At 37.7% G+C, this 23132-nt stretch overlaps 1 protein-coding gene across 1 annotated transcript; it reads right to left on the bottom strand.

Moving 5' to 3' along the window:
* Nucleotides 1-5250: 5250 nt before the first annotated feature.
* Nucleotides 5251-18565, bottom strand: LOC136261593 (uncharacterized). The gene is made up of 4 exons (XM_066055621.1): nucleotides 18242-18565; nucleotides 11345-11550; nucleotides 8560-8676; nucleotides 5251-5550 (listed from the first exon to the last, which is right to left on the bottom strand). Exons 1-4 carry the CDS (start codon nucleotides 18291-18293, stop codon nucleotides 5374-5376), a joined length of 552 nt encoding a protein of 183 aa, XP_065911693.1. The 5' UTR covers nucleotides 18294-18565; the 3' UTR covers nucleotides 5251-5373.
* Between the last annotated feature and the right edge of the window lie 4567 nt (nucleotides 18566-23132).

The raw sequence follows: 23132 nt of genomic DNA, 5'->3' as shown, positions 1-23132 counted from the left end.
GTATGAACAGAGAATGAATTAATAGCATCGCTACAGTTGGTAAATACAAGGTCAGGTACATTACCATATATGGATATGTGTTGGGCAGTCAATTATCTGCAGTAAGTTTCTTTCAGTGATTCCTATTCTCTCTCTTAAAAATTTTCAATTTTTTATTCATACTTATACATACTTAATGCTGGCTGTTCAACATTTGTATTGTCCATGCATGCAGGATGTGTCTATTCACTCCCTTGGCAAATGGTGCATGCATTTGGCCTGAGTTCAAAGCTTCGATTGGCTTTCAGTGTCCCTATGCCAGGTGAATAGAATGAAATGTCTTGAAAGCATGAAATGTTACAGTAATAATAGACAATTGTGGTATTCTGATCTTCCTTAGTTGGTGTGGACCATCAAAAGGAAAGTTAATTTGCTGGTGCATGGAAAAGATGTATAATACATGAAGTATACTTTCATCTCTTGGTCATAAAGTTAATTAATAGTTGCCATCTATGACACAGTAACTGTAGTCATGTAGTTATTGTTATTGCAGTGCTTTACAGTGACCAGCACTAAATATCTGACAGCCATCAATAACACTATCTAGCTATATGACAATGCATACATCATTCATTGCTAGCAGTCTGTAATACAAGGTCATGCATTCAGCCACTAGTGTGCTCAGTATACTGTCTCAGTAGCCAGGAAAATATCTTCATGCTAGTATATAGAGCCATGTAAGTTGACTGAGTATTCAGCATAATCTCATTCTTCCATGCAAGACAGTTTAAAGAATTACACTGTAAAAAATAGCATACTTGGTGTAACAGGGCACACGTTTTGTGTGCAAAGCACACTTCATTATTTACAGTGTATTACACTAACAATACAATATCACAATAAAAAACAATGGTACAACTACAAAACACATCATAAAACTAAGTTATAAACAGCAGATAGAAATGTGGAGACATTATCTGGTAAATCATTCCACCAGTATCAGTGCAGCTAAAAGTAAATTTTTTGTAGTTCTATACAATTAACATACAATCTAAAAGGTGCTGCCAGAGTTGGAGGTGCATTAATGCTCAACAGCATGGCAACATTCCATTATTGATTCTGTAAAACGTTAAACAGCCTGCTGCTTTGGGATGTAGCTATAGAGGGTGAATATATACAGTATGGTGAAAAGCAAAGAGTGATATTGTGACAGTCTAGATTGCTGGTAAGTAGTTTGAATAGTGGAATCTGATGATACAATGCCAGTCTACGATCATGTAAGGAGGAATTGCGGTGACAGGTTTCTGAATTTTCTATTGCATGCACACTTAAATTCAGGGGGTCTCAGTCTGAGGGCATGCATGCTTCCCTGGAAATATTTTGAAAATTACTGTATTCTAAGATTGAATCTAGCAGCAATTTTCACCAAAAATTCAGGCTAAATAGTTAAGAGGTGGAGCTATGTGAAGTCTGAAGCATGGATGCCATTCTGGAGGTCTGGGAGCACACCCCAGGAAATTTTTCTGGTCTAAACACTCTGAGATATGTTGATACAGGGAAACTAAGTAATGTGACTGTTCTATAGTTGACTGCTCTATTAAAATATTTCGATTTGAACCCTTGATACTCTTGTAAATTGAGGCAAAATCAATTTTAATTGCCTGAATATACTTGACCGGTTACTGGAAACCTCAGAAACTCCACCCCTTATGACAGATAGCCAAATTTCTCCATAGCTGACTGAGCATTGATGAAATCATTATCAATACACACCTTATCACCTTATTGGCCTAATAACAGGGTCCTGAATCCAAAGAACTGGACCTGGCACAAACTTAACTAAAGTAAAACTTAACTAAAGTGGAATCACTGATACCGGGTGAGGAGTTGATACACACATACATACACACATACGCATGTACGCACACACACACACACGATGATGCCACGGATATTCAAAGTATATAGGATCTAGTCAATTAGCTGTGCTAGTGCAGTCTTGACAGAAGCTGAGGTACTTGGTTGTTCATGAGTGTGTGATTGGCAATGGCATGGATGGAGGAGGAGCATGGTGTATTGGTGTTGACAGGAATGCCACAAATTTACTCGGTACCTATTGGTTGTGGAGGTAAATGTTGCTTGTCTGACTGTTTACAAGCAGCATTTATACCTCAACAACCAGGTCTTCAGAAAGGTAACGATTCTAACTTTGTGCACTGATTCTTCCCAACATAATTATTTGGAGGTTACCATATAGCTTACCAATCCATATTTCAAAGAATTACTAAGCAAATCGATCTGCATGATCACTACCTATAAGTTTAAAAAGTATATGCGTGGTTCAGGCGACCCCCGTTGTTTCACTACTTTTTATTTTAATTTTTCCTTATACTTGTAATTAACTAAGCTAACACTATATAGTCACAAACAGCATTATATTGATGTTTTGGATGCTACTTGTAGCAAGAGAATTTCATACTGTAGATTGTTCCACTTGCATGCAGTGGTCCTAGTAGCAATTAAGTAGTGTTTTAGGTTTTAGTTATTGTCTTAGTTAGTTTCATTAATAATTTTAGCTTTAGTATTTTTTTTGTTTGTTGTTGATTTAGTTATGGTTATTTGCTCTCTGTTGTTTTAGTTTCACTAATAGTTCTAGTAAAAAACATGAAAATCTTTAATAGTTTTAGCTACTCATATGGAAGTGTTTTTAAATTAGTTATAGTTTTAGTTGTGCATAAAAAATGTTTGGTTTTAGTTTTTGTTATTTGCCTTACTAATATCAAGTACCTTTAGTTTTCAGTAGTTATAACAACACTATATTGTAAATATTGTTCATTCAACAGATTTTGTAACTAGTATATGCTTGATAGTGTCTATGTACATATTTATGAAATATGTATATAGTTTTTACTTAAACTGTTGGTTAGGTGTGCAACATAGTACAATGAATGCAATTCTGGTGCTACATATGTCACTTCTACAACCCCTGTGCTCAGGTGAATGGTAGAATTTAGCTGTTGTGTGATGTGCACGTTACCTTTGCTGTAAACCAATTGTTTATGCTATGGTTGTGAAGTGATCAAATACTCAACTAGTTAACTGAGAAACATCATTCAGACACCTTGTAATCAGTAATAATTAGAGTATTACAAATTGACTGAGTGGAGAAATACTGCAATATGCCAAGTGTTGGTAACATTTTTCACATTGTATTGTAAAAGTTTCCTGTGGCATAGACATACAGACTTATCTACCATCTCAGAGAGGTTTAGAAGCTGAACTAGATCAGTGGTACATGCACTGAATACCCCTGAAAAAGTACTTGGTCATGTGATGACGAAGACTATTTTTCCAGCATTAGAATACTTTTCATTATAATGCCTACCCAGCCTGTAACATTGTGAGTGTAAACGCTTGATTTCAACATTGCATGGATTTAAAACTAACCTTCAATGACAACAACAGAAGACGAGATGACTAACCGCATAATTTTGTGTATGCTGTATTAAATTTGGTATAATGTTGTACTGCTATCATTAGTGAATTACTCCCACCATCCTTGTATAATTTTGTGTGAAGTACAATGTAGTCACTTTAAATGAAGGTCTTGTGGCACCCCCTTCCAGCATAAGGAAATGTTTGAAAAAATGCTCTGAGATGATCATAAATTTGGGGCTATCTGAGCCACCAAAACTGTTAAAAGTGCATAGTCTAGGAATTTTGCTGCTTAAAATTTTGTGTGTATAAATTAGGCTACACAAACATTCTTTTAATAGCAGTTTGCAAATGCTTTGTGTAGAGCTGGTAAACCTGTCCAGCTATAGTAGCTGTTAAACATTACTGCTGTACTACAGTGGACTGATAATCAACAGTATTTTAAAAGTTAGCTTGCCTGAGTTGAAATACTTTAAAAGCCAAATTAGAATACCTGCATTGATTTTGTGAATGAAGATACACAAATCTCTCAAACTTATCTCACAACCAATCATTGGTGCCAATGACAAGTATAGTTACACACTTGTGTATAGATATGTCTTGTATTCACCTAACACAACTTGTTGACTACTTAATGGATACTTGTAATTAAGTCGTAAACAGACACGATCCTAGAGTTAACTGCAAACCATACATCATGCCAAGCTTGAGTCATAATCAAAACAGGATTAAGTACTACTGCTACTCCTTTACCACATTGTAACACATTACCTGGCCCAGGCAAGTTATGACCAGAGTGTAACACTGTAAAGCCATCCACCTCATTAGGGATGGGGCTATTATGCTCCAAAAATTGAGCATTATGCTTTTGAGCAGTGTTCACAAAATCACCTATTATGCTTTTGAGAATTGCCCATTATTCCCAAAATTATGCCACCATAAATATTGGCTAATAATGCCAGTTTATTGCTGTATCAGACCATTTTCATTGATGTTTAAGCTTCAAATAGTCTTGAATTCTTTAGCTGGTTGCTGCATTAGAGTATTTCATTTCAATGTGACTGCTTTATTAGAATAAATAATATTCAGTGACTGTTATATTAGAGTTTCTGACTGCTCTATTAGAGTGTCTCGATTATTTAAACAGAATTGTGCAATCTGCAGATTTTCTCACTTCTAATCATCTCAAAATGCTAGCATACTTCCTGATTCCCATGCATACCTATTATGCTGGCATAATTGCTGCATCCCTAAACCTCATACACATCACTACTAAACCACTTAGTCTCACAAAATACACTGAAACGTTTCAATTTTTTTCTAAAAATTTAATCTTATTTATTGCCACTGGATTTTTTCCAGTTCAGACGTTGAACAGTAGCAGTCTTAGTCTGACCATCTGCCTCGACAAGACTATAAACATTCCAACTTCTACACGCAAATAAACTAACTTTAAGTAGTGAAAACGACCTGAGAATTCTCCACTTCCATTGCAAATCTAAGTTAACTTAAGCACTGAAGGCTTACAACACTACTGTAGTGCAAACTCTTTAGAATTCAAATGACTACTGACAGTCAGAACGGAAACCACATGAATATCTTCCAAAGAGTAAGAGTCATGTTAGTGAGTAGCAAAGTTACTGCCTGTCAGGCACCATGGGGAGGTATGACTTGGATTTTGCCACACACACACGCACGCACACGCACACTACAGCAGTACATTGCTGGTCAGGATGGACTGTTTAATACCATATTAAAGGTCACATTTAGTTGCTCTAAATTTTACAGATCATTGACATGAGTATGCATTTTTATTAGCTACCCTGACAACATTACATATCAAGACAAAATAGTCTAGTTAATATAAAATATAACATCATAAGCAATATTAGATTCAAGTACATCTATGAGACTATTCTACTATGTAGACTGTTGCATGTATATAAACAAGAACATCTACTACATCGTGTGCACAACAGTTGCTAAAACAACTATTATAGTAACTATAATACTAATAATCATAAAAGCACAACAAAAACAAAGTCCACATACAGCGCTACATTGGCTGAGTTCATTAGTGTATTTAGAAGCTTTTGTGGCTTCTTCATAGTGGCCAGTGTGGAGTTCCCTGTCCACCTATAGCATGGAATTTATATAACACTTATAAAGAAAAATTGGGATCATAGAAACAAAACAAGTGAGGCCACCTGCACCTATACTCTATAGTGCACATTTATTTGCTAATATTATAGCCGTAACTGGATAGCTGCAGATCAGCAGATGTAGATGACCTCATTTGTTATGTAGCTTTTTATTTCTATGATCCCTACACAAATTTAATGTCTCCTTATACTTGTTTGTTTACTTTTTCTAACTTCAATTATTTGTTTTGATGACTGGTGAACCATATCAATTACTAAGAAAGTCACACGGCCATTCCTTTTCATTCTCAGCACAGTGTTGCAAAGGTAGAATAGTATGAGAAGTGTCTCTACAATGACCAACCCATCCATTATAGAAAATATGGATAATTCTCATGATAGCCAGCACAAGAAGCCATTGCTATGGTACCTATGAATCAACACCTACGTGGTAGCGGAAAAAGAAATGGGACACAAGGAATTATAAATGTTCGTCCACAGCACATATATCGTAGCTGCATGAAGCGGTGAAAAGGCACACCTAAGACCTATCAGCATCAAAGTCAAGCCCAAAGTATTAATTATTGTGCTACACTTGGCTGAAGGCATCAGCTATTTAGTCAGTCAGTTAATAAAAAAAATTGATTTTTAAAAAGAATCTGTGGTTATTATTATTATTATTATTTAATGGGCTTGTAGATTCCCAGGCAAGCTAACTTGCCAGGCTAAGCCACAGGCCTTTGAAGGTGCCCATATCTAGATTGCTTCCCAAAATTATCCAAGCGCAGCTTGAAGGTTGCAACTGTTGGTGCTGAAATGATAACTCAGGTAAGGAGTTCCATAGATTGACTATTCTATTCGTTGAAAAGTTCTGTCTTACAAGTAATCTTGATCTTCCTTTAAAAAGCTTAAGAGAGTGGCCCTGGTAGTTTAAAGTAAACAATGTAAATGGGTCCAAGTCATAATGTCGTTTAAGTATCTTATATGTTTCAATGGTTACTTGCTGGTAGCATTTATGGTTACTCTGTAGCACATTTATGCCTAACCAGCTGTCATGAAGGAACAATGAGGCTGGTTTTTGGGTGATACTTTTGGGCAAAGAGCCTAAACCACCCTTTATGACTCCTATACTACTATAAATAGCAGATGAATAAAAGCAAAATATGGATCACTGAAAAAAGCGAAGAAAAAAGAAGGGATCACTGGGGTGGTAATGTAAGCAACACATTCCTATTTTTGATTCAATTAACTCAAAAGGATGAATGGAGCATTATGTACTTGACAGAGACCACCCCAGGAATCTTTTCTTGTTTATCACCCTTTCAATTTAAAAAAAAATTCATCTAGTTTGTGTACTATTTATCAATCCATTAATTTGTTTTATTGAAAATGAAGATGGCTTCAGATACATGTACCGTATATGACCGTATTAAAGCCGGGCTCAAATACACGCAGGGGCTCAAATATACGCTGGGTACAGCTAGGGGACTGTCATAATAAACGCCGGGGCTCATTTAAACACCGGGGTGTTAATGATATGCACTGAAAGGGGTTCTATACTCGTGTCAGCTGCTAACTATACAGTGATATCTCGTCACCAGTCTTATGATGTCTTGTTTTGTTCAACTATGCCTTCTCTTCTGGTGATGGCCATAGCATATTTATCGTGGCCATTGTCATCTTTCCGCCCGACTTCCAATGTTTCACCCAGCAGAGGAGTCCGAATGGGTTTATGTATGTGATGGGCTATGGATTTCGTATTTTGTAGGTACTTTTACTGGCACCTGTCATTCTCAACGAGTGGCTAGTAAGAAATAAACGCCCGGGTCCAAATTAACGCCGGTTTCGTTTAAACGTCGGGTCAAAAATGATTTATAGGAAATAAACGCCCGGGCTTCTATACGGTCATATACGGTACATAGCTACAGTCAACCATTTGGTATATATGCACAAGAAACTGATCGAATTGCAATGTGTATACAGAGTCTCTTACAGTACTACTAAGTTTTATAGCTGTAGTGCATGCTCTTAATTCTCAGATACAGTTGACTGCTTTATTAGAGTATTTTGACATTGAATAGCCCACCATGTACACTAAATGAAAAACCACAGTTTTCAGCATAGATTAAGCTTCTTGGTCTATACCTTTAGTGACAATTAAGCAGCCCACACCAGTAAGCTCGATCAACTCTGAATGGCTTTGCATGTGTAATGGATTTTTGGTAAGACTTTCAAAAATATATGTATGCATGCATGTTAGGCTATAGGTTAGTGGACATTTAATCCCTATTATGCTTCAGTCTATACCCACGACTGTTTTAGGGATTAAATGTCCACTAGTATATCTGCAGGTGTAGGCAACCTCACTTGTTTCACTGCTATCCTTCCCTCTACTTGTTGTTTACTTTTTTGTAATATAACTACTGGCGAAACAGTGCATACCACATCAAAAGAAAGAATACCAACAATATCTAAAGCTTTCATCTGAACATATGCCCCAACTACGTATTAATTACAGAAAAGTGAAGTATAATCATTACGCTTCATTTTCAGCTATGTTTGACACATTACATAGTGTTACAAACTAAGAACAGTACAAGAAGCGCCTCTGTTGCCATCAATCCATGGCCAGTCACTAATAATACAGGCAATTTCCATTAAAAACACAGAGAAGCCATCATATACTATAGCTAGCTAGCTAGCTATCACGAATCAAGAAATATTTTTTAAAATTCTGTAGCAACTTTTCAGAAGTGACTTTATGGGCTTGATTTAAAACAGTCAAGGTGCCATGAAGGTATTGTGAGGCCAGTTTCTGGTTAATATTTATTTTGTGAGAAAGTACAAACCTCCATGATCCCTAATATACAAATACTGTATGATACTGTTGCATCCCTAGTGCATGTGTACACATGCCAGCATGCAGTACATGTGTATGCATTTGTGAGATATAATTACTTTAATGTAGCATATAATACAGTATAACTGCTGTACATTTACTTGCCTTAAAGGAGTATTTCAGTGCCATAATCCCTATTGGAAAGCAAAAGATCACAGCAACAATAGCATTATTCCTGTAGTTGGAAGGATTCTGTCGTTGGGCTTCTGGATGCCTTTCCACCTAAAGAATCAGCATATTTTTATGTTATCAATCAAAGAAACATCAACATACCAAGTGATTATACCTATAGCAGAATCCTAATACAGTGGAACCTCGGACCCCACTTATCTGGATTCTCAGTTAACTGAACTATCGAAATGACTGCTGTATTAGAGTAGTGACTGTTCTATTAGGGTAGTTGATAATGCTGAAATTAAAAAAAATGTTCTTTGTGCTATTTTAAAGGTTAGTATGCAATTTCAAGATGCGAACTTTTCAGACTTATGGACCATCCCTGGTCCCAAGGGATTCGGATAACTGAGGTTCCAGGTTCCACTGTACAAGTGTGGTATATTGACAAACGATGGCAGTTGAAAGCTTTATTTAAAAGATACAGTATTATTAGATGATGAGCCCTACGTTTGGCACAAAAAACCCTATTAATACATGTATTAGCTGGCAAAACATCATTGGAGAATTGTAGATGATCAGACGGTCAGATGGCTTTTCAGCTTTGTACTAGTATATTAAAAATTATTAATTGAGTAGGGATCTAAACGATAAAAAGTAGTGAAACAAGTGATGAATGATGGTATTACAGCATAGTTCAGTGGGAAAATTCCTACATTGGCATGTTATAACAATGAAATGATTTTGTTCAATGCCAAAGTAGGGATTTTCCCACTGAGCTATGCCGTAATACCATCATCAACGTTTTTTTCACAACTTTTTATTGCTTGGATCCCTACTTTAATTCTAAATTAACAATTTTAATATACTAGTTTGGTTTTTTGTTATATATACATGTGACTGTTCTACTAGAGTGACTGCTGTATAAAAGTATCTCGAGTCAGCCTTTCACCTACTACCAAGGGGTGTCACTATTCCATATTTTCATTTTGCTATACAGCTAGACCAATAATAAGGGTGTGATCAAGTAAATAGATTGTTAAGAGGTGTGGTCTCGGTACTCAATTGTTATTAATTGACCAAGATCGTGGCCATTACAAAGTTACAGGTATCTACCAAGCGTAAGTGCTTAAATAAGTTTGCAGCATCTAAACATGCTGCTCAAGATAGGGAAAAATATGGTTTCATTACATGAAGAAGAACAAGACCATCTTGATTGAAGATAAAAGAAAAGACAAGGTGCAGAGGGCACACATTCATCAGAACCCCAAAAGGCACATCCTGAGTGAGTTTGTTATTGCGATGTAAAATGGTGGCCATTCACTGCTTCATTTGGCCTCCAGCTTTGCAACTGTGGTCAGACAGGCAGGCGAGCAGGTAGGCAGACAAAAATTTGAGTTTCAGAGATTTTTTATAAAAATCTATATCCGGCTGTATGTGAGTGTTTTCTTGTTTTTAATGCTGTATTTGAGGTTAGCTGGACTAATATTATTCAATAAAGGTGATTTTCGTCACGTAAGATGTTTCAGGATGGTTTATACAGGTGCACTTTAGGCAGCTTACATCTTTTTTGGGAGGATTCATACTTAAACAGTACTACCATACTGTTTGATTTATCAGGAGTGGATCCAGGGGGGTTTCTAAGGTTTCCAGAAACTGGGTCAAGTATATTCAGACAATTTTGCATTGATATAAAATCGAAATATTCTAATAGAGCAGTCAACTATCCTAATAGAACATTTTACATTTTTAAAAGCTATATACTTAGTTTACCTGTACCAACATAGTAAAAATAGTCTAAAGTCATGTTTAATTACCTTGGGAGCACACCTCCAGACTCCTAGATGGCATCCATGCATCTATTGTATGTTTTAAACTTCACATAAGCTCCACCTCTTTAACTCTAGCTTTAGCTTGTTCCAGATACTATACCAACAGAAGCAAGCATAAGCAGCCTATATCAATTAATTAAATCAATTCCTAATGTACGTTTAAAATGGCAGCTTCAAAGATTTTTTTGGCAAAAGTTGTCACCAGATTCAATTTCAAAGCACATAATTTTCAAAAATTTCCTGGGGGGATCATGCTCTCTGACCCTCTAGATTTAGGTGCACATGCAACAGAAAATTTGGAAACCTGTCCCAAAATTCCAGGAGCCGTTCTTGTTATATATAGATTGATTGATAGACCAGTGATAAATATTTGCAATACTATGAGCAAAAATTGATGTAAAGGATCAATTTGTTGTCACGCCAACTGGGTAAACGGCTTGAATGCCAAAAAATGGCTACACAGAATAATTGTTAACAAAATGATTTTCAATTCCATTGATGTTCCTTTGTTGTACAACATGATTCAGTCTATTTTTATATAAATATAAGTGAAGAGCATAGTGCTGCTCATTTGAGTGAATTGTGCAGTGTGACCCTGAAAGCCAGTACTATTATTATTATTGATGATGATTCAAGCCAAAAATCAACATTCACAGGGTAGAACAAAGCCACTGATTGGACTAACACACAAAGATCGATTAGTATATTGATTGAACTTAAAGATGATGCATGATAATAAAGGTATATATGCACATTAAACATAAAATAACCTCTGACCCTATCCAATATGACCCCTACTAGTATTACTGAGTTATGCAGGTTCCAAAATAGCTAATCAATGAGAGAAATCATGCCCACATAAAGTCTAGGAATGGTCCAAAATGAAGAACAATAGTTGTGGTGGATAACATACTTTAGCAATTAGCAACAGTTAACCATACACTGACCTGACTATTACTAATTTGTTGTGATGCTGGCGGTGAGCTCTGGGTTACTACAGGCATAGTAGTACCAGTGGACAATGGTGCAACAGCAACAGTAGGTGGTGTATTATCATTGCATTGTGGTATAGTAGCTGTACAAAAACTAGTTGAACACACATCATTGTATGCTGGTGGACTATCATTCACATCGGTGTAAGCCGGTGGTTGATCTGAGGAGAAGACAATAGTGAGCTAATTTCAGGGATAATTTATGCAAACATTGAGGTGAGTTACAAAATGTACTGAATTGAGACACACAATACCAGGGTGTGACATGTGGCTAAGAAAGCTGGTGCCACTCCATGTACAATATTCACACATGTATGGCTCTATGGTCACTTCTCCAAAATGTATAATTTTATCACAGTTGTGCCATAGCCGGTATGTAATTTTATTGTAGGCCATGCCTAAACCTTGCTTGTCCCTGTACTACCATACTGTACTATAGATTATTGACCATGAGAATATCTGCATGAGCCATTATGTTATGTAGAAAATCGATCTCCGCATCCAGTCAGTAAGGTGTAACTCCTAAACTAAGTCATACAATACCATGAGTTCATAATATAAAAAGAGACCCTCTTTTTATATTATGAATTCTTGACAATACTTTTCTCTTGAGAGAACACATGGCCTAATTAAACTAATATATTAGAGTCAATGTCAAACTCAAACCCACTTAAAGGAAGACAAACTATTATGCATGTACTGTAGCTGATACAGATGGCAAAAAGGCACATCTCAGGCTGAAGTGACATTGAACAGTGAAGAAAGTGAGCCTGCAGCATTAACCATAGTCAAACTATGCTAGGCTGAAGGTATAAGTAAGTCAGTTAGTAGAACATTCAGGATTTTTTTTTAAATCAACAAAACTTTTTGGAAGGGTTTGAGGTCACTCTGAATGCAATTTTGGGCTTGGCATAGATCATTTACACTCTAGGGATAGGAATCTCTGTGCCAGACCGTCCCTGCACCATTCATTAATACCGGGTGGAGAAAACTTGAACTATTGTTGTATTCTGAACCTCGTGATGCTTGTTACAGTAATCTTGTTCTTAGACCAAAAAGGTGATTGTGGAGGCAAATAGCAGTGACAAAACTAGCTGAGAGACCCAAGCGACTGACAATTGGCTATAGCAGTAAGTCTCAAATTGTTTACTGTATGAACATCAAATTCAGATCTTGGGACAAGCAATCAAATTAACGAAGTCATTAGTCCATTTCTCCTTGTGTTCAAATCCATAATGTAGAAAAATTTGGCTAGCACTTTGTGAATCGAACTCAAGTAAACTGTAGATCTCTTGGAAGAAAGGTATGAACAGAGGTGTGCTGAAAATATAGATTCCAGTCCTGGTGGTGCAATAAATCTATGGGCTTGGTTATGCCTAGCTAATGATACTGCCAAGCTGTTATGAAAGGAAATTGAGGCTGGTTTTTGGGTGGTATTTTGGCAAGAAAACCCAAACCTTCATAATCCCTACCATGTGTCATGTGACTACCTGCCTGATGCCTTCAGACAAGCAATGGCTAAGGCCTATGGGTTTGATTTTTTCACTGTTACAGCTCAACGTTGAAACCGGGTCACTACTGCTGACCCGGATGACCCACTGACCCGGATTTGACCGGGATGTGACCCGGATTAATTAAAGTCGAGGCGTGCGATAAGAGCTATGTTTCGGCTAGTCAGTCTCGAGCGAGTGAAACTACGTTTTGAGTGTTCGATTCCTGTTGAGTAAATATTGCAACTTCAGCCTAGCTGTAGGTTGAAGACAAAAAAAAAAAAAAAAAAGGTCATCACCTACTAACAATAGCTACCCCTCACCATAGATACCCTCAGTTTCGTGCTACATATTGCACTTACTAATAAATGGGCGTAGCTGAGCGTATGTTGGTAACGCGATAAGTGGGCGTGGCTCACGAAAGAGCTACGCGATAGCGTTTATAAGTTTCCATGTCGTCAAACGAACAATTTCGTTTCTCACGTGATCCAATCCGGGTCAGACCCGGATAATTTGTAAACCGGGTCGGACCCGGATGACCCAGAGAAAATGTGACCCGGATGACCCGACCCGGTTTCAACGCTGTTACAGCTGTTAGATGACGCTTCAGTCCGATACAGTGCATGAATCATGGGCTTACCTTAGTGTCCCCTTTTTTTCACTGATGATGCTAAAGTTTTGATTTGCAGTAGCACATTTTGGCTTCTTTCCACATTTATAGTAAGTAGAAATCATCTGTATTTTCCATAGTGACTGGATTGATTGCAGAGATGCTTCTCATAGTGTTCTTCATTTGTAACGCTGTGTAATGAGCTGAACATAGCAGCTTAAAATGAAGTGTAAAGGCCACTACACTTTTTTCAGTAACTGATAAATGGGGTGCACACTGCATATTCAGACAAAAGATTAATTTTATTTGGAGCTATTCTTTCCTTTTGATGTGGTATGCGCAAGTTCGCCAGTCATAATTATGAAAACAGGCACTAGGAATTTTAAGTTCGAACAGGGACCATAGAAATAAAAAGAAGTAAAACAAGGGAGGTCACTCACACCTGCAGATATACTAGCAGACATTTAATTCCTAATTCAGTGTATATATACCCATTACTGTAAATGTCCACTAGTGTATTTGCAGGTGTAGGTGATCTCACTTGTTTTACTGGTTTTTGTTTCTATCCCTGTTCAAACTTAAAATTCCTTGTAGCCACTTGTAATGAACTGGGAGGTATAAGTGAACTATTCATGTAGCTGCCCATACTGGAAGGTTACCCCTTTAACTGGAACAGCAATGACAGGCTACTCTAGTATTATTATTACTATTATTATTATTATGACATAATTTTAACTGCATTTCGTATTATTCTTAGTACTTGGTTGTATAATTACAGGTACGTTCAACTCCAACTAGTCAATTATTATTGAATGTCAAGGACTGTACAACACATGGAACAGCACCTTGTATATATGTACATGCACTGAGATACCACAAGCTATAAAAATAAATTACCATATAAGGGCAGACAGGATATTACATCAGCTGGTTCCCAAGATGCAGTGTTGGGAATAATGGGTTACTAAAGTAACGAGTTTTGGGCTTCTGTGTAATGTGTAATTAAGGGTATCACACTAATAACAGTAATTAAGTAAGGATGATCTCAGAAGATTCCATTTGGGAACTGTCTTGGGGAAAAAGGAGTTGATTTAAGGAATCCCAGTGTGTGGTTGGCTTTATTACATACAGTTTCAGAGTGTGCCAAGACAGTTTAGGGTCAAGTTCCCTGTTATATTATAGCTATGTTATAGCTATGTATGTTGGGAAACATTTAGTGTAGCTAGTACCATTAGTAGAGTATTCATAAGTGTTGTTTCATAGTTACTTGAAGAATGCTAAATTTTCCAACATTGAATTCCATATGCCAATTTCTTCACCCAGACTGTTGGATTACTATAAGATCTTAGTATCATGGTCCAGTGGTGTGTGCATAAACTAAGCAATCATAAGTGCATCTGGCTCGGATATCCCTTATGTTCAGAAGAAAAAGAATTAGTCCCAGCACAGAGCCTCAACACACACCTGCATGAAGTGACTCTATAAGATGAACTGATGTGCATGTCTTCAACCACAACTTCCTGGGATAGATTATATATATGCAAAAAATGGTTGATATAAACTACCAACTACTCTTATTCCATATAGTCTAGTTTGTGGATGATGTCAGTGATAGTGAGAGACTTTGTCAAAAGCCCTAAGAATGCAGCATAATTTTGCAGTAAATGTTGAATGGCTTTAGCAAAGTCGTCTACAGTGTCCCACATGAGTGATTGGCATGGAAGCCAAACTGTGTAGACATGGAGCTAGGTGGTGCATGATTTGACTAGATAAGAGTGCTCCTTTGTAGACTAGCGATGCAAACTAAACTGGACAATAGTTCTTTGGGTTAGACTTACTACCTTTCTTATGGTTAGGTATAATGAATGCATGTCTCCAATCACAGGGGCTGACCACATAACACAATGCGCATGGGATAAAATTTCTTTGTGATGTCAAAGTAATTTCTTTCCTGTCCGTTACACTCTGTTAATAAGGCCTCAAAAAGTGTGGCTCTCAAACTACACTATATGCTCCTATAATTCTAATGCAATGTAAGTACTTCGAAACAGTAGAGTTTAGTACGTAGCTGAGTCTGGGTGATATGATGATGTTCATGTGTCCATTTGATGGTGTGACCAGTAGCTCTAGTTAGTGGGGTAGCTACATTCTACTACTTCATTGCTACTTGACTGACAGCTGGTTTAGTAGACCGGATGATATTGTTTTGAGTGTATTACCGACTACCCTCATCATGGCTCTCTTCAGGACAAGCAGGATGGTATATCTTGTTTGAAACTGGCAAGAAGAGCATCAAAACTACCTTTTAAACAAAATCCATTTTTTAGCAAAGCCCATTAAAGGTGAAATGCTAAATGTACAAAAACAGTGTATAATGAGGGATCCACAACTAAATCTCGTAGAGAATTCAAAATCTGAAATCTTAGCTATCTCATGATAAAATTTCCATACCATGTCAAAGAGTTTTGGGACGTTAGCAATACATTACCATTGAAAGTACACACATCCTAAATTGTGTAAAACATATAAAATGGTGCAAAATGATTGTGATCTCCATGTACTTTCGAAACCCTAGCAACATTACATGATGGTACGCATAGAAAATGGTCTTTAATTACTCACATATATCTACACCTTGTTTTCATGGCTCTAGCTGTAGAGCATATAACCAACTGCCTTTTCATGATTTCTCCCACTGGTTCATCTTTTCTCTCATGTATAATGCATTGTGGGATTCAACGATTACCAAGACTATAGGAATTCACCCTAAACTAATCAGTTTATTATAATAATAAATGGTCTGGAATACCATATATATGAATTATTCTTTGATATTTCAAACGAATTGGACCACTAAAAGTCACCGGGTTAGTATCTGCCTTTGTAGTTTGAAGACGAAATATACGGACCATCACTTCAAGAAAGTAGTCGTGTGAGTGATATACAATGTTTTTAATGGTTGTGTTCTTGATTGTATAGGCCTATATAAACAAATTTTTAAACTGTGTTTCCCAGTCCTCAGTTTAGTAGGATTTGAGCTTACCGTGTCAGCTGAAATGCGGAATTCTGCTAAAATATTGGACTATTTTTTATATGATTTCTGGGCACTTAAACCTTTCCAAGACTTCAAAATTCTTATGGCAAGATTTCAAGATTTCAAAGCAGAATATTTGACTCTCATCATGTTAAAGATTTGAAATCTCGTACTCAAGTTGTGGACCCTTCGATGACTCCTTATCTTCGTCATTAACATTAGTGAAAAACACTACCTTATGTACTCTGGAAATGAAGTCATATACGATAAATATGCTGACATCATAGCTTGGTCCGAGAAATGAAATCCAATTATTTGTAAACATTCGATTGTTGGCAAGTATATTTTCCCCTCCACATGGACAAAAATGTGAAAACATCCAGGATGTCCACTCTTATTTGCACTCATTCTTCCCTTTGACTATGAGACTGTGGAACTCCCTCCCCGAATATAATTCAATCAGTTTCGAGGACCTTTAATGCATATAATAACTATATATAGTTAGTTATAAGTTACTCATTTTTGAGACCTGTAGCTATACATTAAAATAATAGAATATAGCTAGCTACCTGGCTAGTTGATTATGATTAAATCCGGTATACCCGATCAATGCATTAACATTATAAATCCGCTTAAATAATTATCTAGCAGATGAAGGCAAATGAATGGCAGATGGACTTTAATGTATCTAAATGCAACATCTTACAAGTTACCACACACCATACCACCAAAACATTTACATATCAAATGAATGGAGTGCCCTTGAAATCAGTAGAAAAGATTAAATATCTTGGAGTTTACTTGAACAATAAACTTTCATGGCACGATCACATTGACTACATATGCAACAAAGCAAATCGATTACTTGGTTTCCTAAAGCGAAATTTACATTCCTGTCATAAACACTTCAAAGAATATGCCTACAAACAATTTCTGCTACCATCTATCGAATATTGTTGTGCCATCTGGGACCCACACCACCAAAATGACATTTCTAAACTTGAAATGATTCAACATCGAGCTGCTCGTTTCGTCTTAAATAAGCCTTGGAACAGACACCACCGTGACAGTATCACAGACATGTTAAATGAACTAAATTGGCCATCTTTACAAGAACGCAGAAAGCAAGCACGCCTCATCCTATTGTACAAGATAGTTAATCATTTATTATTGGTCCCAAATCGCTGTCTGCCATCATTAAATCAAACTGCTACCAGAGCCCATCATGATCAGAAATTTAATCATATACAGTCTTCAGTAAACACGTATCTCTATTCATTCCTACCCAGAACTATTCCCCATTGGAACGATCTATGTATCCCTAATCTATCTACCATTGATCTTGAAACATTTAAACAATCAACTACTCCTACTTTGTAACTGTAACTTAGCACTTATTGTATTTATTGTAACTTAGCCCTCACTGTAATTTAGTATTCATTGTAATTCTAGCACTTATTGTAACTTACCACTTACTGTAATTTAGCACTAGTTGTAACCTAGCACCTATTGTAACTTAGCACTTATTGTAACTTAGTACTAATCATTATTGTAACCTAAATTATAGGCACTTATGTTATTGTAACTTAAACTAGGCACTTATGTGTACGTACCTTGTACATTAGCGTAAAAACCCTGTTGGGTGTTTGCTAATCAATCAATAAATGAAGCATCATCACTAGCATACCGGTATACCCCCATGCACAGTCGTATTATACCTTTGTATATCCCTGTCACGGTCACCGCCGGCACTGCCGATTGGTTCCCCATTGTCAAGAGTGAAGGAGACGAGTTGATTGAGTACTGATAACTAATAGCTAGTTACAGTGCACTGAAGCAGCGAGATTCTGAGTAGCGGTACGCAGCACGAAGTCTGGTAGAGCGATACAAATCAAAACGGCTTTGTATATAATTTATATGCAGTTACTTTTGTTTTCAGGGTTGGCCGCTTTAAAGAATTTGCTGTACTAAAGTGCTGTGTCACGGCGTACACGTTCCTCTTTACCTGTATTTATCATGTATAGTTCTTCTCAAGGGTGTGTCTATTTTACGGACCGGAAATCCCGCTCGAGATTCCGGTTACGGACAGGACTATACTTTAATTTCCGCACACGAAAAATGGACATCGTCACGTAGCTACTTATTATTATATATATTATATTTATTACTGTGCAGCAGTCAAAAGATTATAACGCACAGGTGTGATCATAAAAGTTACTTAAGTTATTACAAAACTCATTAGGGGTAGAGGAATTAATTACATCAGCAGGGAGTTGGTTCCATAATTTGATGGTTGATGGGAAAAAGGAAAATTTGTATGCATCAATTAGAGTCATTGGTTGGTGATAGTAGCCACTCCTTAAACTTGAAAGTTTAGGGGTAAGATCATCTGTAGGCACAATCAAATATCCGTTACTTAATGAAGTTACCAGTAATATAAATGCGACAAACATTGACTCGTATAAATTTTCCTTTTCCCCCTCTGCAATTAAACTTTGGAACCCCCTTCCCCCCTATATAATTAATTCCCCTCCCTGGATAATTTTTGTAACAACTTAGTAATTATATCTGTGCGTTATAATCATTTGTGATTTCTGCACAGTAAAAACAAATAATAATAAATGCACCTATCACTATTAATATCTCCCATCCCCCTCTTGGGTATAGTGGGCCAGTGGGGGAAAATGGAAATTTGACTCTTTGAAAAATCAAACTATGTTCTCCACCATGTAGCATGGCAAGAATAACCTATAGGAATTCATAAATAGTTAGCTTGCACGTGCACTAATGAGCATTATTAAGTTTTTTAAAAAAATGTTGCTATTTTAATTTTATTATTTTCCTTGGCTAGCTAGCTGGACTGCCCTTGCCACCAGCGTTGAAACCGGGTCGGGTCAAACGGGTCACATTTTCTCCGGGTCAGACCATAGATATTATAGTAGACCCGGTTTACAGATTATCCGGGTCTGACCCGGATTGGATCACGTGATAAACGAAATTGTTAGTTTGACGACGTAGAAATTTATTAACGCTAGTCGCGCAGCTCTTTCGCGAGCCACGCCCACTTATCGCGTTACAAACATACGCTTAGCCACGCCCATTTACTAGTAAGTGCAGTCTGTAGCACAAAACCGTGTCCTTTGCTGTCTGCAAGCTTACTTGGAGCCACGCCCACTAATCGATTATTGTACGAGTCTTGCAGCACGATCATGTTCACAAAAGTACTTATCCGATAAGTACTTTTGTGCCACTTTAATATATCGGGAAATTGTAGTACTAGGTATGCACGAAGCCACATCCAATTGCTGTCTGTAAACTCACAGTAGATACGTGGAACCAAACCTCAACACGAATCGAACGCTCAAAACGTAGTCTCGCTCGCTCGAGACATGCCCGAAACATAGCTCTTATCGCACGCCTCGGCTTTAATTAATCCGGGTCAGTGGGTCATCCGGGTCAGCAGTAGTGACCCGGTTTCAACGCTGCTTGCCACCACCCCTAGCACCACTAGTTGGCATGTGCTGGACAACTAAGAGGTCCCTGTGCCCATCAAAGTAGCCCATCCCTGGAGAAATGTCGGCAGATTGAAACAAGATGGACCTGCTACTGACAGATGTAGTTTCGCGTAGCCAGATCGCTTTTTTCTCTTTGTCGGGAGAAAAAAGGGTCTGGAACAGTTCGAATCCCACAATCGTCTTGACACGTCACGAGGCTACGTCACAAGTAGCAACCCATGCGCTTAAATTCCATTGTAACAAGAATGCCGCAGCACAACAATAAACAAAGACTTAGCTTACCTAAACAACTAACAATCGATTCAATCTATTATCGCCTCAAAGGCAGCTTTAGATGCTGATAGGTTTATAAAGACGCGCTTGTAATTGATTGACGCAAGCGGCTACTATTTGAAAACACATCACGTTTCTTTGGTTAACACCCCCGAATTAACCGGGGAGTGCCAAGACGAGTGTGGGATTCGAACTGTTCCAGACCCTTTTTTCTCCCTACCTAATGACAAAGAGAAAAAAGCGGTCTGGCCACGCGAGACTATGACAGATGCACACTGTCACCAAACGCAACAGAGAAAAGCACAGAGGTAAATTGATTTTTTTGTTTAATCTCATGGTAGTCAGCACAAGACCCACTGGAGCACACACACATACAGAAACAATAAACCAAAAACACAACCACTAGACATCCATGTTACACATACAATTATACTACACATAGCTAAGTAAAAGTCCTTCACAGAGGATCATGTATAAATTCATCATAATTACAAGTAACACGTGTGGCAGCAGTGAGACTGAGAATTCCACCACAAAGTGGCAGGAAAAGGTTTTTAATGGAGGAGAGATGACAAGTTTGCAGGTTAGCAAAGCTGTCCCTGCAACGTGCATGATATCTATGTTGTGGTCCAAATAGGATTTGTGGATCTAGAATTCAAGCATGCATGGCTTACTGATTTTATTGGTCAGTTTCTGGTGGCAGCACGATATGTGCAGCTTTTCGGCGACAGACAAAATGTTTCTTCTTCTGGAGCACAGGACAAGCAGAGCAACAACTGCGCCGTGGGTCAGCAATGACCAGTACTAGGTAAAGTACCTGCATGCGGAGTATGGTTATAATTGAAGCTTGTTAGCCATCTGGCTGAGCCATCTATATGCTGAAATTCGGTCAAAATGACGCGATTTTTGCAAACAAATACCAGAATGGTTGATACATCAGTGAGACAGTCTCCAACAGCAAGGATACGAAGCTTATAAACACCTAACAATACGGCTATCTCGCCCAGTAAACGCATAGAGCAACCCGATGCATGAAATAGGCACTCACGTGATCGATATTCAAATCTCGGAAAATACAACCATAATCTATTCCAATTACCTTAAAATCACTTGGAATCAAGTGGCAATCAGTTTGTGCGCATTAGGTTCAGCATCTTGATTAGCCCAGCAGTCTGAGACTCTCCCTATGATGCCATCACAGCATCATCATTATTATTATTATTATTATTGATTAGCAAATCCCATTGGGTAAATCGCTAATGTACAAAAACAAAATTTTAGTGTCTATGCATTTTGCAAACGGTTCTTGAAAGTAAGTAAGTCTATATTGTCAAGATCTTCCATATCTAAATTGTTCCAGTCTGGTATTGATCTTGGTAAGAAAGAGTTACTATATCGATTTGTTCTGGCATACAACTGTAATAGCTTCAAGGGATGGTTTGCCCTGGTACTTGTTGCAGGAGATAACACTGGCAGATACTGATTTGGAGCATACATTAATTTGTTTACAAACTTAAACAACAGCATCAGACGTGCCTGTTTCCTACAATCTTCCAGTGTTGGCCATTTTAATTCCACTAACATTTCAGTTATGCTGTCCCTATGATTTCTTCTCCAAGGTCTATTTAACACGAAACGTGCAGCACGATGTTGTATCATCTCTAACTTGTGAATGAGTGATTGTTGATGTGCATCCCAGATAGAAGAGCAGTATTCAATAGATGGCAAGACGATCTGTTTATATGCATGTTCCGAGGCATGTTCTTTTAAGTGAGGTGGACAATGGTGGAGAGTTCTTCGCAAAAATCCATACACACTTGTACTGGCCCAGACCACGCCTGAGTGAACAATTAACGCAAATATTTACAAAAGGAGCACACTGCATGGTGCCTATTCACAAATGAAAGCGATTTCATAGGTATATCCGGTCCTCGATTTGAATTTCGATCACGTGAGTGCCTATTTCATGCTTTATGCGTTTACTGGGCGAGATAGCCGCATTGTTAGGTGTTTATAAGCTTCGTATCCTTGCTGCTGGAGACTGTCTCACTGATGTATCAACCATTCTGGTAATTGTTTGCAAAACTCGCGTCATTTTGACCGAATTTCAGCATATAGATGTCTCAGCCAGATGGCTAACAAGCTTCAATCATAACCATACTCTGCATGCAGGTACTTTACCTAGTACTGGTCATTGCTGACCCACGGCGCAGTTGCTGCTCTGCTTGTCCTGTGCTCCAGAAGAATAAACATTTTGTCTGTCGCCAAAAAGCTGCACATATCGTGCTGCTACCAGAAACTGACCAATAAAATCAAACCACCAATACTTTGAGTTGATGGTAGACTACTTGAACAATGTTGAGAGTGAATATCATAACATACGAAGAACCCTACGAACTGCTGCAACGAAAAATCACGTGATTTTTAAGACATTTGTATCGTTTTCTACCAGAAGAAAGTGACAAACTTGGCTGCCACGCTAGTGTTAGTCAAGTTACACTTAGCCTAACACATGACAATAGTTAGGTAGTTGATTGGAGGATATCGATTTTTCGCGTTGCGGACCCTATCTAAGCTATGCAACAAGGGAGGCAGCAAAATCGTCCAAATTTGACTTCACCTCTCATGCTCCACAGCAGCTTCAAATCTTCACTAGATCACCCTGCATCACCATTATGCTGCAAAACATCGAAAAACAAACCGAAGAAAGCACAAAATCTTTGATTCGAGCTGGGTGGAGCTAGTCTCGCGTGGCCAGACCGCTTTTTTCCGTATATTGGGTGGGGAAAAAAGGGTCTGGTGCAACTCCAATAGCTGTTTA

This window comes from Dysidea avara, chromosome 7, assembly GCF_963678975.1.
Source record: "Dysidea avara chromosome 7, odDysAvar1.4, whole genome shotgun sequence".
NCBI classification, from domain to species: Eukaryota; Metazoa; Porifera; class Demospongiae; order Dictyoceratida; family Dysideidae; genus Dysidea; species Dysidea avara.
Note: the sequence above shows the minus strand (reverse complement) of the source record. Positions and strands in the feature narration are given on the sequence as shown.